Source organism: Erpetoichthys calabaricus, chromosome 4 (genome assembly GCF_900747795.2).
Source record: "Erpetoichthys calabaricus chromosome 4, fErpCal1.3, whole genome shotgun sequence".
In the NCBI taxonomy this organism is placed as follows: Eukaryota; Metazoa; Chordata; class Cladistia; order Polypteriformes; family Polypteridae; genus Erpetoichthys; species Erpetoichthys calabaricus.
The window spans coordinates 316,307,299-316,320,479 of NC_041397.2; the positions used below are offsets into that span (position 1 = coordinate 316,307,299).

Below are 13,181 nucleotides of genomic sequence, written 5' to 3' on the forward strand. Positions count from 1 at the left end.
AAAGCTGCAGCAGCAGCAAGCCAGCTGATCGAGCATAGAGGAGGTAAACAAAATGTATTTGTTTCCCATTGTATCACCGTTTAAGAGAGGGTTTCGGAGGAGCAACTGCATCTCCTTAGTGTGCGTTCAGCCCCCCTCTTCACAATGTGAGAGGCAGAGATGCGAAGTGGGTGGCGAGTAGCTCCCCCCGGGTGGGGTGGGCGAGCAAATGACATGTATCTAATGACATACTAAAGCATAGGATGGCAAGTGAATATTTTGTGCTGGCACTGTTGGATTTTTCAGCCACATTTGACACTGATGATCATCATCTCCTGCTTGAGACTTAAGCCAAGTGTAAGCATATATCCTGCTCAGTCCTGGACTGGTTCTCTTCCCCTCTCTCTTTCAGAAATTTCTCTGTGGCTGCTGATGACCTTGCGTCCTATGCTCCTCCTCTGTTCTCAGCCCTCTTTTGTTTGCTTTGTATTGAATTCCCCTTGGTAATATTTTGAGCACTTTTCAATGCATATCATAACACTGCTATGCTGATGACATACCATCACATGCTGTAACGTTATCCATTTTGCATGACTTCCAGATTGTTGCAAAAAAAGGATGACTGAGAATTATTTGAAACTAAATACTGACAAAACTGAAATTTCAATTTGTGCACCTGACAGTTTTATCACAAAGGTTCTAGATAACGTACCCTTTTATTGTAAACTTAGGAGTTTCTTTTGATGTTGACGGCAAATTTTTAACACAGTCTTACTTCACCCACCTCAGAAACATTGCTAAACTCAGGCAAATGATTTCCCAAACAGAGTTGGAGATGACAGTGTACACATTTGTGTCATCTCGTCCTGATTGGTGTAACTCTCTGTTCACATACTTAAATTCATTCTCGCTGGTTTGCCCACAGCTGGTCCAAAATGCTGCTACAAGACTCCTGACTATGTCATCAAAATATCTCACGTCACACCCATAATGATTTCTTTGCATTGGCTTCTCATGAAATTCAGAGTTAATTTTAAAATCCTAGTTCTACCTTTGACAGCTTATTATAAACAAAACTCCTACCTGTGTTACAAAGCAACTACAGACTTATGCATGAGGCCCCAGGAGATGATATAACGCCATGTGTAGAATTCAAGCTAAAACATGGTGTACGGAGAAAAGCAGAAATGTTCGTACGCACAAAAAAATCCAGATGCATAAATCTGTGCGTTGGCCAACTTCCATGTTCTTCTGCTCCATAAATCCCGGTCAGCGTGAAAGTAACGTACGTGCACGCACCTGCTGTCCCACCCCAACTCCTCCCAGAATTACGCATCTTTGAATATGCAAATCAATATAAATAGCCCTTAAGATCAGCGTTCTGTGAAAAGGCAATGGCAATAGCACAGGGGAAAAATAAAAGAATTTCAGCGAATACCAAGTGGAGGCAAAGAAAAACGTACTATTTGTTGGTTTAAACAGTGGTATAATTGATTAAGTAATATAAGTGGCTGACTGAGTGACATAGAGTGGCAGAGAAACACAAAAGCTCAAGTTCACAAAGTCGCACAGTGCCTGAAATAAAAAAAGAAGTTGTCACATATCAAAGTCACCATGAAAAGGCGAGTCGTAGCCCACCGTTTGAGTGTCATATGAAAGCTTGTTAAGGTACAGAGAAAAGAAAAAAAAATAGGGACACAGTGGGGAAAAAAGCTCGAAATGTAAACTTTAATGTTGAAATTTCCACTTTAATCACATAGTTTATTTTGTCATTAAAGTAGAACATCATAAACTTAATCTTAAAATTGTTTAATTTACTAGTTTCTCAAATCCCACTGTAACTAAAGTAGCACGTTAAATGCTTTGTTTTGTATGTGATCTTCTGTGTGCTCTGTGTGTGTGAATCACTACGTGCTTCCAGGCTTTCTTTTCCTCTGACAGGACACAGAATCCATTACATTCGTGATATTACAGCTCTCTGAATAATTAAAATACTGAGATGTATACGTGATATCATTTTCATGATGATAGGAGTTAAAGCATGTTATTAAACATGGGAACAGAGTGGCGCAGTGATAGTGACAAGCAAGCACCCCGTTCAGTGATTGTTCCTGCCTCCCGCAAGATGCTTGCTGTGCCGTGCGTGACCTTTGATGAAATCATTTATTGGAGCAGTACTGTCTATTTCAAACGTACTAACCTCCAATTCCTGTCCTTCCTTTTCTTTCTCCAAGTAACCAATCGCCACATCAATTAGCTCTATAATAGATGTTAAGCCATCTGTAAGATGAGAACACCAATTCTTCAAAACTTTTAAGGAACATTGAAATATCTTTGTAGTACGTGTTTAATTATTCTAGCCATCTATCCTTCCAGTGTTGCGTCAGCCCCAGCAAGAATACAGCACGAAGCAGGAAAAATCCGTGAACGGGGCGCCAGATCTTCGCTAGTGCTGCGCCACCGTGTCCTCACATGTTAAATTATTAACAATATAGATTATTTAAATGATGTTAACATTTTATCTGTATAATGTAATAAACATTTTTGCTGCATTTTATCTTAAAAATGATATCGTCATCATATGTAAATACGCGCTTTATAAAGTGGCTCAGGTTGTGCAATATTATAACTGCATCGCAAGTTTACAGTGAGGTGATTGTACTTAAAAGTACAAACAGTTCTACAAGGAACACTTGATGGACTGATTGAGTGCGTTTATAGTTCTTGTTATGAAACTGTTTGTGAACCGCGAGGTCCCTACAGGAAAGGCTCTGAAGCGTTTGCCGTATGAGAGCAGTTCAAATAGACAGCATCGCTGAGGCAGCGTGTGCTTGATGCTGTATACTGATAATTCTCTTTCTAATCAGCTGCTGTATTGCTGTGATTCACACTCAGATATAGTGATATAAATACTTGAGAGTAACAACACTAAAGCAGCTATGGTATTTAGAATAGTTAGGCCATTCTGTGGACCATTATATTGTTACAGGTTAATTACAATCAGATTCCTTAAACTAATATACAATACGCGGTTAATTTCAGTGCATATGATAAAGCCGCATCTGGGATGTGGATCTAAAAAAAGAAAGGGAAACCACACTGGAACAAAAGCACTGCTAAGACGCTGGGTGCCGCCAGTTTACAAAATTAAGTGGAGAACTTGCATACGCCAAGGATTGACTTGCCGTTAAAATGTGCGTGACTTTACGCCAAGTTTAGTTTTTATACATCACAATGTGAGTGTGGAAACAGGAGTATGCAACATTTTTGTGCATACACACAGTTTTTACATGAGGCCCCAGGTGTTTGAGGTCTTCTGCATAGGGTTTGTTAGCTGTCCTGTGTGGACGCTACAATATACAATACAATGCTACAATATATGTATTACTAATGTACTGATATTGATACACTGATATAAGCAGTTGACTAATGTAAGTGTGTGTGTAATCAAGAATATTTAAAGCAGGGTGACAACAACTGTTAAGAAAAGAATGTTTTGTAATTTCCTAAAAGCAACCGTTAGCAAAAGAATATTCTATGCCTAAGAATAAAAATGTGATGACATACAGGAAAGCGTGCACAAAGAGGAAACACCGAATCAAGTGTCAAAGTTTTATGGAAAATGGCACAGAGAGGTCAAAAACTATATAAGCAGTCTGTTTATTAATTCTGAAATAAACTAACATTGACTAATTGCACTCCTGTCTTCCTCTGCGTCCTTCTTCCACACCTACATACTAGACTTAAGACTAAAGGACACTGCACTTGTGGCATGTGGCCCCTAATTCATGGAACTCTCTTCCTATATATGCGAGATCAATAGATAATGTGAAAAATTTTCAAAAGGTGCTTAATACCTAATTATTCAAGCTCACTATTGTGTAATTATACTGTGTATGTCTAAGCATATTATTATTGGTTTTAATCGGTTTAAATTTGCCAAGTTTTATTGTGTATGTCATTGCATTTTATTCCTGATTTTAATTTCTTAACTTGACTTTGTGCAAGTGCCTGTGAATACCGTTTGTAAATCACTTTGACATTTGTTCTTGAAATGTCCTACAAAAATAACATTTGCTTACTTACCTAAATACTTACAGTTAGGTCCATAAATATTTGGACGGAGACAACTTTTTTCTAATTTTGGTTCTGCACATTATTACCACAATTAATTTTAAATGAAACAACTCCGATGCAGTTGAAGTGCAGACTTTTAGCTTTAATTCAGTGGGGTGAACAAAACGATTGCAGAAAAATGTGAGGCAACTAAAGTATTTTTTGAACACAATCCCTTCATTTCAGGGGCTCAAAAGTAATTGGACAATTGACTCTTTGGCTATTTCATGGGCAGGTGTGTGCAAGTCCGTCGTTATGTCATTATCAATTAAGCAGATAAAAGGCCTGGAGTTGATTTGAGGTGTGGTGCTTGCATGTGGAAAATTTTGCTGTGAACAGACAACATGCGGTCAAAGGAGCTCTCCATGCAGGTGAAAGAAGCCATCCTTAAGCTGCGAAAACAGAAAAAACCCATCTGAGAAATTGCTTCAATATTACGAGTGGCAAAATCTACAGTTTGGTACATCCTGAGAAAGAAAGCAAGCACTGGAGAACTCAGCAACGCAAAAAGACCTGGACGTCCACGGAAGACAACAGTGGTGGATGATCGCAGAATCATTTCCATGGTGAAGACAAACCCCTTCACAACAGCCAACCAGGTGAACAACACTCTCCAGGGGGTCGGCGTATCGATATCCAAGTCTACCATAAAGAGAAGACTGCATGAAAGTAAATACAGAGGGTGCACTGCAAGGTGCAAGCCACTCATAAGCCTCAAGAATAGAAAGGCTAGATTGGACTTTGCTAAAGAACATCTAAAAAAGCCAGCACAGTTCTGGAAAAACATTCTTTGGACAGATGAAACCAAGATCAACCTCTACCAGAATGATGGCAAGAAAAAAGTATGGAGAAGGCGTGGAACAGCTCATTATCCAAAGCATAGCACATCATCTGTAAAACACGGTGGAGGGAGGCAGTGTGATGGCTTGGGCGTGCATGGCTGCCAGTGGCACTGGGACACTAGTGTTTATTAATGATGTGACACAGGACAGAAGCAGCCGAATGAATTCTGAGGTGTTCAGAGACATACTGTCTACTCAAATCCAGCTAAATACAACAGTCAAATTGATTGGGCGGCGTTTCATGATACAGATGGACAATGACCCAAAACATACAGCCAAAGCAACCCAGGAGTTTATTAAAGCAAAGAAGTGGAAAATTCTTGAATGGCCAAGTCAGTCACCTGATCTTAACCCAACTGAGCAGGCATTTCACTTGTTGAAGACTAAACTTCTGACAGAAAGGCCCACAAACAAACAGCAACTGAAAGCCGCTGCAGTAAAGGCCTGGCAGAGCATTAAAAGGAGGAAACCCAGCATCTGGTGATGTCCAGGAGTTCAAGACATCAGGCTGTTATTGCAAGCAAAGGGTTTTCAACCAAGTATTAGAAATGAACATTTGATTTACAGTTATTTAATTTGTCCAATTACTTTTGAGCCCCTGAAATGAAGGGATTGTGTTCAAAAAATACTTTAGTTGCCTCACATTTTTATGCAATCGTTTTGTTCACCCCACTGAATTAAAGCTGAAAGTCTGCACTTCAACTGCATCTGAGTTGTTTCATTTAAAATTCATTGTGGTAATGTACAGAACCAAAATTAGGAAAAAGTGGTCTCTGTCCAAATATTTATGGACCTAACTGTAAGTATTTAAGTAAGTAAGCAAATGTTATTTTTGTAGCACATTTCAAGAACAAATGTCAAGTGATTTACAAACGGTATTCACAGGCACTTGCACAAAATCAAGTTAAGAAATTAAAATCAGGAATAAAATGCAATGACATACACAATAAAACTTGGCAAATTTTAACCGATTAAAACCAATAATAATATGCTTAGACATACACAGTATAATTACACAATAGTGAGCTTGGATAATTAGGTATTAAGCACCTTTTGAAAATTTTCCACATTATCTACTGATCTCTCATATACGAGAGCTGGGGCTGGCTCGTATAGGAAGAGAGTTCCATGAATTAGGGGCCACATGCTTCAAGTGAAGTGCCCTTTAGTCTTAAGTCTAGTATGTAGGTGTGGAAGAAGGACGCAGAGGAAGACAGGAGTGCAATTAGTCAATGTTAGTTTATTTCAGAATTAATAAACAGACTGCTTATATAGTTTTTTTTACAAAACCAAAATTAGAAAAAAGTTGTCTCTGTCCAAATATTGATGGACCTAACTGTATGCTTGCCTGTCTGGCACCAGCAATCATGCCATGACCAGCATCACCGAGATCATATTCTGGTGTTTGATGTGAAATATGAACTGGAGTACCTACACTGTACCTACAAGATCTTATGTACTGCACTGACACCACAGGACTGTCTGATCAGATCACTGCATGTGTTAGCAGGTGGAAAGCTGTTCATAAGAACTTGAAAAGTGAGTGTAGACAGATCAATGTATGTTAGTGTTTTCTGTCTGTATTTAGTGCAGAGCAGAAGTATTCTGGATGTTTAGAGTTGCTACAACTGTATTTACAGTTCTGAAAATTACATTTAGTCATGGTTATTACTTTTCAAGTACCACAGGTAATACATACAATTTTATTTTGTTAATTTGAAATTTAGCACAGTAATACAGTGATTAACTCTCCTGATTAATGGAAAAAGCATTCTAGCATTGAATACTACATTCTGCTACTATGTGCAGTTTGCATGTTCTCCTATGTAAGCACCTTGATCAATGGAAAGGTGCTATATAAATGAAACGTATTATATTATTATTATTAGTAGTAGTATTATTATGTATTTTTTTCTCCCACTTCTCCAAAGAGATGCAAATTCAAGTTAATTGACATGTTGTACTGCGTGAGCGGTCCCAGTGCAGCTACTATAACTACTCAAACTAATAATTAAATTCAGTTTATTTAACAAATAATTAATTTGAGTTCAGGTGTTTTGGAACTGCTCATGTTTACGCAGAAACTGTGTCACTATAAATTGTTCAGTTCATTAATCATTCAATTAATTTTGTTCTTACACAAAAAATATCACTAATTAAAATACACGGACATCATATAATATTTATATATATATATATATATATATATATATACACACAGAACGACTTAACATTCCTCAGAATTACTCTCAGTGATTTGAACACTTATAACGGTGTGAACAGACTGCCTCATTACCTGACTGAATTTGATTGTTTAGTATATGCATTTCGGTAGAGATATTAAACGCTTAAAATAATTCATTTTGGACCAAAGCAATCCTCCTGTTAAAGAACTGAAGTCCCACTCTTACCGTCCACTCGCAGCTCGATCCCGTCGCCGAAGCGGCACTTGTCCGCTTCCAGTTTGGAGCAGTAATAAGTAGCAGCGTCTTCTCGAGTGACATTTCGGATGACTAAGGTGTGATTTTTTTCCAGTGTAAAGTGCTCTCCGGCCCTCAAGTAAGAATAGCTGAACGTATCGTCAGGGCTGAAGGATCTCAGTATGGGCTCAGGGGGGCGGCCGGAGAGCTGCCTGTACCAGAGCATCGATGAGCCGTCACTGCTGCTGTTAGTGGAGTACAAGCAGTTTAGGGACACCGTGCCACCCGGGGGAGATGTCACCACAGAGCTCCAGGCGTGAAGACAAAGGCTCAGGAGACCTGAAAGGAAGAAAAAAATAATAAATAAATACATACATAAAAATGATGCATAAGAAGCTCCAGGTGTGAAGACAAAGGCTCAGGAGACCTGGAACAATAAAAATCAAATAACATATAAAAGTTCTATCAGTTACTCGACACGAGTAGTTCAGTAATATTACATTTGACATGTAGGATATAGCGGGTTGGATAATGGATGTCTTCCAATAGTTTCACGAAAGACATTATGACAGTTGAATGTGTTTTTTTTTCCGAAACCTGCTATATTCTAGTCGGACTGCAGACAGTTTGTTTATTCCGACCGAAAAGGGTTTAAACAGACCTAAGGCAACTTAACCATTTACCGGTGTATTTATTTATTTGAAAAACTAAACATTCTTTGAGGTGCTTACCTAACGTGCAGGCCTGCGAATATTCCTTCGAAAAAAAAACAAACATTGTTGCCCTTTCCTGCTAGCCGGCATAATCTGTTCATGGAGTTGCTCGAGCGGCCCCCTCACCGTCCCGCGGCACCTTTACTCATTTGTGTTCTACAAGAACAGTCGCGTAGATTTAACCGCTGAAACGCACACGAGTGCTTTCTGTGTGACTTCCTACTGACTTTAATACAAACGGATGTATCTCGATCAAAAATCATGTGAGGTTTTATGGTATAGTTGGAGACTACGATGTGCGCCATCATATATAAAATGTTCTGTCCCGTCTATTCAGTTTCCCATTCTACATACTACAATGCAGGATCGCAGGGTCCCTTTGAGGCAGCATTGATTTTATTAAAAAACCTTTAACTCTGAATTAATAATTATTTATACTAAGCACCTCAGTATTGAACTATGAACTAAACTTTAAATTGTTAAATAAACATAAAACAAATGTAGAAGGTTAATACTTAAAAAAAAAACCTTTTCAAGTTGCCACCATTAGTATTTTTATGTTTTAATTCAGGGGTGAGCAACGTCAGTCCTGCAAGAAGGCCACAGGAGCTGCACGATTTTGTTCCATCCCAATTGCTTAATTAGAAAACAATCCTTAGCAATAACAGGCCCGTTTTAATTCAACTCCATGGCTTGTTAGTGTTTTTGTTTAGCCATATCAGGTTATATTTATAGGGCACTTTTATTTCCCTTTCCAAAGATCTCATCCAAATGATTTGAAGGGTGAAATGGACCAGCGATTCTCAGTCCTTCACTTTTTCTCTTCAGTTTCCTTCCAAATGTTTTATTAAACCAGACAGTTCATGATGAATGCACACAGATGTAAATGGAGACACGTTAGATGGAGAACTGCTGTTTCTTTTGTCATTTTCATCTTATTGTTAATAAAGGGGGATTTAAAAAAAAAAAAACCTGCATACAGCTGCATGTTTAAGACTAAAATAAGCAGTTAAGGGTGGGGAATGTTAACAAGCAACACCACTAAAACAAAGCATTAAAAATGTCACTTGAGCAATAAGTGCTTTATCAGCAATAATTGACTTGGTTGGAACAAAAACCTTCAGCCACTGCGGCCCTCCAGGATGGACATTCCTCACCCTTGTTGTAATTATAGCTCTTCTGTTATTCACTATATTCATTGTGTTCATCCGGGTTTCCAACTATCTTGTCCAGTGTCCAGTGCTTGGCACAAGGCAGGGATCAACTGTTTTTGGTTATCTGTAGAATATTATTACAGTTTTACTAACCGCACTGCACAGGCTTCCAGTCTGTTCTAGAAACTCTTATGAAAGCAGCACTATACCTCATTAACAATCCCTTCCTATATAGAAAATACAAGGTTATGTATTAGCACAAGTAGTTGTAAACTTAATATGAACTTTTATAAGCATTAAAACTTAAGGTGGAACTTTTACACAAATCAGATATGCCAAATAAATGTATACATATATATATATATATATATATATATATATATATATATATATATATATATATATATATATATATATATATAATCTATCTAAAAGCCAAATAGCACTGACTCACTCATCACGCAATCTCCCGAACCATAAGGACTTGGGACTTGAAATTTGGAATGTAGGTTACCCTTGGCCCATAGGTGCTCGCTATGAAACGGTTTTTATAATTTTGTGGTCCTAGCGTGTTCTGTCTGTATGTCTGTTCGCTTTTCATGAAAGAATTACTTAACGGATTTACATCAGGCTGTTTTGTATAATTTGCTTGAACTTTCCTGTTGATTTTGTGACTTCTCTCATCACACTAAGTACCACAGTTCACTTACAGTACCGATGTATTTATGCAAATCCAACAGACTGTCTGTGGGCTGAGAGCAGGGGGACGGGGCCTTCCTCATTACTAGCCAGCCTCTGTTCGAGTCGGTCTACCTCACCACGTGTTGGAGTGCACCTCGCCTCCGCTTAGCTAGCGGTACCTGTTTTTTCAACAGACATCATCATCTACAGATTGTTAAGGAGTAACGTTTGACGTTTTTGAGACAGAGATCAGAGCTACGTGTGTTTTAGAGGGTAGCTGCTCATTGGCCATGTGCTTTTCTCCCCACGCAGGGAACGCTCTCCCATCAGAGCTGAACACGATCAGATACATTGCCAACGTCTATCGATTTTTAAAGTTTGCCCTGTTTCAGTACTGTGTGGGCGCAGCCACGGGGTACAGCTATCTTATATATATAAAGCACAATGCAAGCATGAGTTATTATCCAGTTGACGCTTTGTAGCCACAAGGGGGCGACAGAGCCCCAGACACAGCAATACAGTCCACAATACTGTATAAGAATATAAATACAATAAACAGTTTTTATTCCACAAAGCACCTTCTAATAAACACATCTCCAACAATTAGCCACAATCTTATATGTAAAGCAGACTGTAACAATCTTGCGGTCTTGTATGTATGTTATCATTAAGTTGACGCTCAGAGTTTTATCACAAAAATACTGTAGTATTATTAGTCATTTAATATTTGATTTTGTTAACAAAATTTTCATCTTGCATTATTCTTATTGTAACAATGCTGTAGTCATAATAGAATTAAATCAACCTAATACTGAAATTAATTTAATTGACTTTTATTTACGTCGTCAAAAATTCTGCATGTAAAAACTTTTTACTACATTTCAAAAGAAAAATTAATCTGTCACTTATTTTTTTAATTATATTGTTAGTTATCCAGTTGATGCTCTGAACATTTCTGGTGTGCTCCATAATTATATTTTTCCCAGACAATTTTACAAAAACTTTACTTTCCTCCTGAGCACCGCCGGGTATTTCAGCTAGTAGTTAAATAAAGGCATATGCCATATTTCTTTTTTATTTGAGCTCAGAGAGAAACCACCAATATTTAATAACCCAAAAGAATGGAGAAGGGGGAGAATGATGAATGGAGAGAACCCGAGGTCGGAAAAGGGGGAACACCTGCAGGTTGAGGGCCAGTTAGGAAATAAGGGAAGCAAAGAATGATAATGTGTGACAAGTTAAGAGAAATATTGCTGGCTACAGAAAGGGCCTGCAAGGGACCAACTAGAATAGGGAGTCAAAATAAGCAGCGAATGAACTGTTTCAAGCGAGGTCAAAATGATAAGAAATGATTATATAAACTGTAACTTTTGGCTTGTTTAAACTCAGCTTGGCTTAATTGGGTTGAGTCTGTGTTATTCTTTATTCCAATAAAACTAATTACTCTTTGTTTGCCTATCCTTCGACTCCTAGAGCCTTCTTTCAAGGTGAGAATCTCCGGTGCATTTTACGCCATAACACATATTGAAATCTCAGGGTAGCCCTGGACATTATTTTTCCACATATTAGCCTGCAGCTTATGTGGGATGTTCAGACACTGGCCTTTTCGTTACACAGTGAGGTGCACAGATCACAGGGTCATTTTACAGGACAGAATTTAGGACATTTGGATGGAACTCCAGAGGCAATAGCATTTTCACAAAATAGCAAAATGTATTTGTTATTCATTGATGATTATGTTACATTATCAGAAAAGAAACAGCCAATGACCAAATAAAGGAATTGTCATATTCGTACATGAAATAACAACTGGACCTTAACAGCAGGAGTTTGCACTATAGCACATCAAATTATTATCATTATTTTTCCTCATAACGTGTCAATTGTGGCTCAAATATTCAAAAATCCACTGGAACTGATCATCTGGTGCTACACATTGCCATTCCTTATTGTATTTTAAACATTCAACAAAGAAAAGTTCCAGAAGCCTGAAGTACACTCTTAAACGATCAAGGTGCCCGAGTGGTTCTTCAGAGCAATGCCATGTGAAGGTTCCAGAAGAAAAAACATTTATTTATTTCTGCCCATCCTAACTGTAAACCACTCCACCACCTCAAATTTTATCTCCTTGCTCTCTGCACATAGTGAGTCAGACGATGCTCTCTTCTGGCCGCTCCTGTAAACGCTGATTTATACTTAAGCATTGAGCCTACACCGTAGGTATGCCAGTGTCCGTGTAGGCTATGAAGTACCTATGAAGTAGCCTGATGCAGACCTCCTCAAAAATGTGACCGCACATCATGTCAACGTGAACCCTACACAGACCCTTTTGACTCTGATTGGCCAGTTTGCCAATTATGTATTTCCTGAAACATTTTCGATTTGAAAGTTGGCAAATGTATGAAAAGTGGAAAAATGTGGAGATGGGTGCAGCTGCAGACCTCCGCTGGTCCGTGATTCAGTAGCTGCACTGGGCAGGTTTTTGTCCCTTAGTTTACTTGCTGTGAGTCAGATAACCGTCCCCCAACCCTAATCTTAACCATACTCTATCCAGATGTTATCACTGAGACATATAATATAAGGTGACAACCTTCTCAGTGGAGTGGAGCTCTGGTGGTCTGCAGCTAGAGCTTATCAAAAATTTGAGGGACAAGTACGAAGTACAAGTAGAAGAAAATGTGTAACAAGAGGAGCGGTGATCCTGGAGGGCAAACACTGAATGGATCATTCACTTTTCTTGCCTGTTGAAAACACCACCAACTAGCATTAAGGCATGTGTTAGTGGAACGGAATGATACAGAAGTATAAACTTCTTTTGACGGTGCAGCTCAACACAGAAATATAAATCAGTCTTAATCTTTATTGGTTACAGAGAGCCCAGTGAGCTTTGACTGGCGTGAGCAGATTGTGACTTTCTTACCCACAGAGTTAGTGGCTCACTAGTAGGGTTAACCTGCATTTTAAGTTTAGCCACAGAATTATCCCTAGGCTTAGAGTTAGGGTTTTGAGCCTAGAGTTAGCCTTAGGCTCTAGAGTAAGAGTTAGGCTTTGGTTTCCATGGTTGAGGTTAATGTTTTGGTAGAGCAGACTGTTCTGACCCTTTGGCTTTGGAGCTTGAGGTGGGCATTATTCTATTCCAAATTGCTTAGGTTTCACTTGGCTTAGTTATCTCCCTATAGTCCAAATTCCTTTTCCTTAAGCTGGCAACTCATTCTTGGCTTAAAGATGTTGTTCAAATTGGAGGAATCAGCCACCAAAGACACATCAAAAACAATT

General features: G+C 38.6%; 3 protein-coding genes across 8 annotated transcripts in view; 1 reads left to right on the forward strand and 2 right to left on the reverse strand.

Moving 5' to 3' along the window:
- LOC114641173 (uncharacterized) overlaps positions 1 to 8,453 on the reverse strand; it is a 50,840-nt gene extending 42,387 nt beyond the window's left edge. The window contains exons 1-2 of the mRNA XM_051926005.1: positions 8,089 to 8,453; positions 7,349 to 7,696 (exon numbers count right to left, since the gene is read on the reverse strand). Coding sequence (XP_051781965.1) covers positions 7,349 to 7,696; positions 8,089 to 8,134 — 394 coding nt within the window. The 5' untranslated portion in view covers positions 8,135 to 8,453. The remainder of the gene's footprint in view (positions 1 to 7,348; positions 7,697 to 8,088) is intronic.
- LOC114641108 (CD276 antigen homolog) overlaps positions 1 to 13,181 on the forward strand; it is a 722,545-nt gene that overhangs the window by 324,235 nt on the left and 385,129 nt on the right. The window lies entirely within an intron of this gene.
- Positions 1 to 13,181, reverse strand: part of LOC114641109 (CD276 antigen homolog) — a 745,815-nt gene that overhangs the window by 263,000 nt on the left and 469,634 nt on the right. The window lies entirely within an intron of this gene.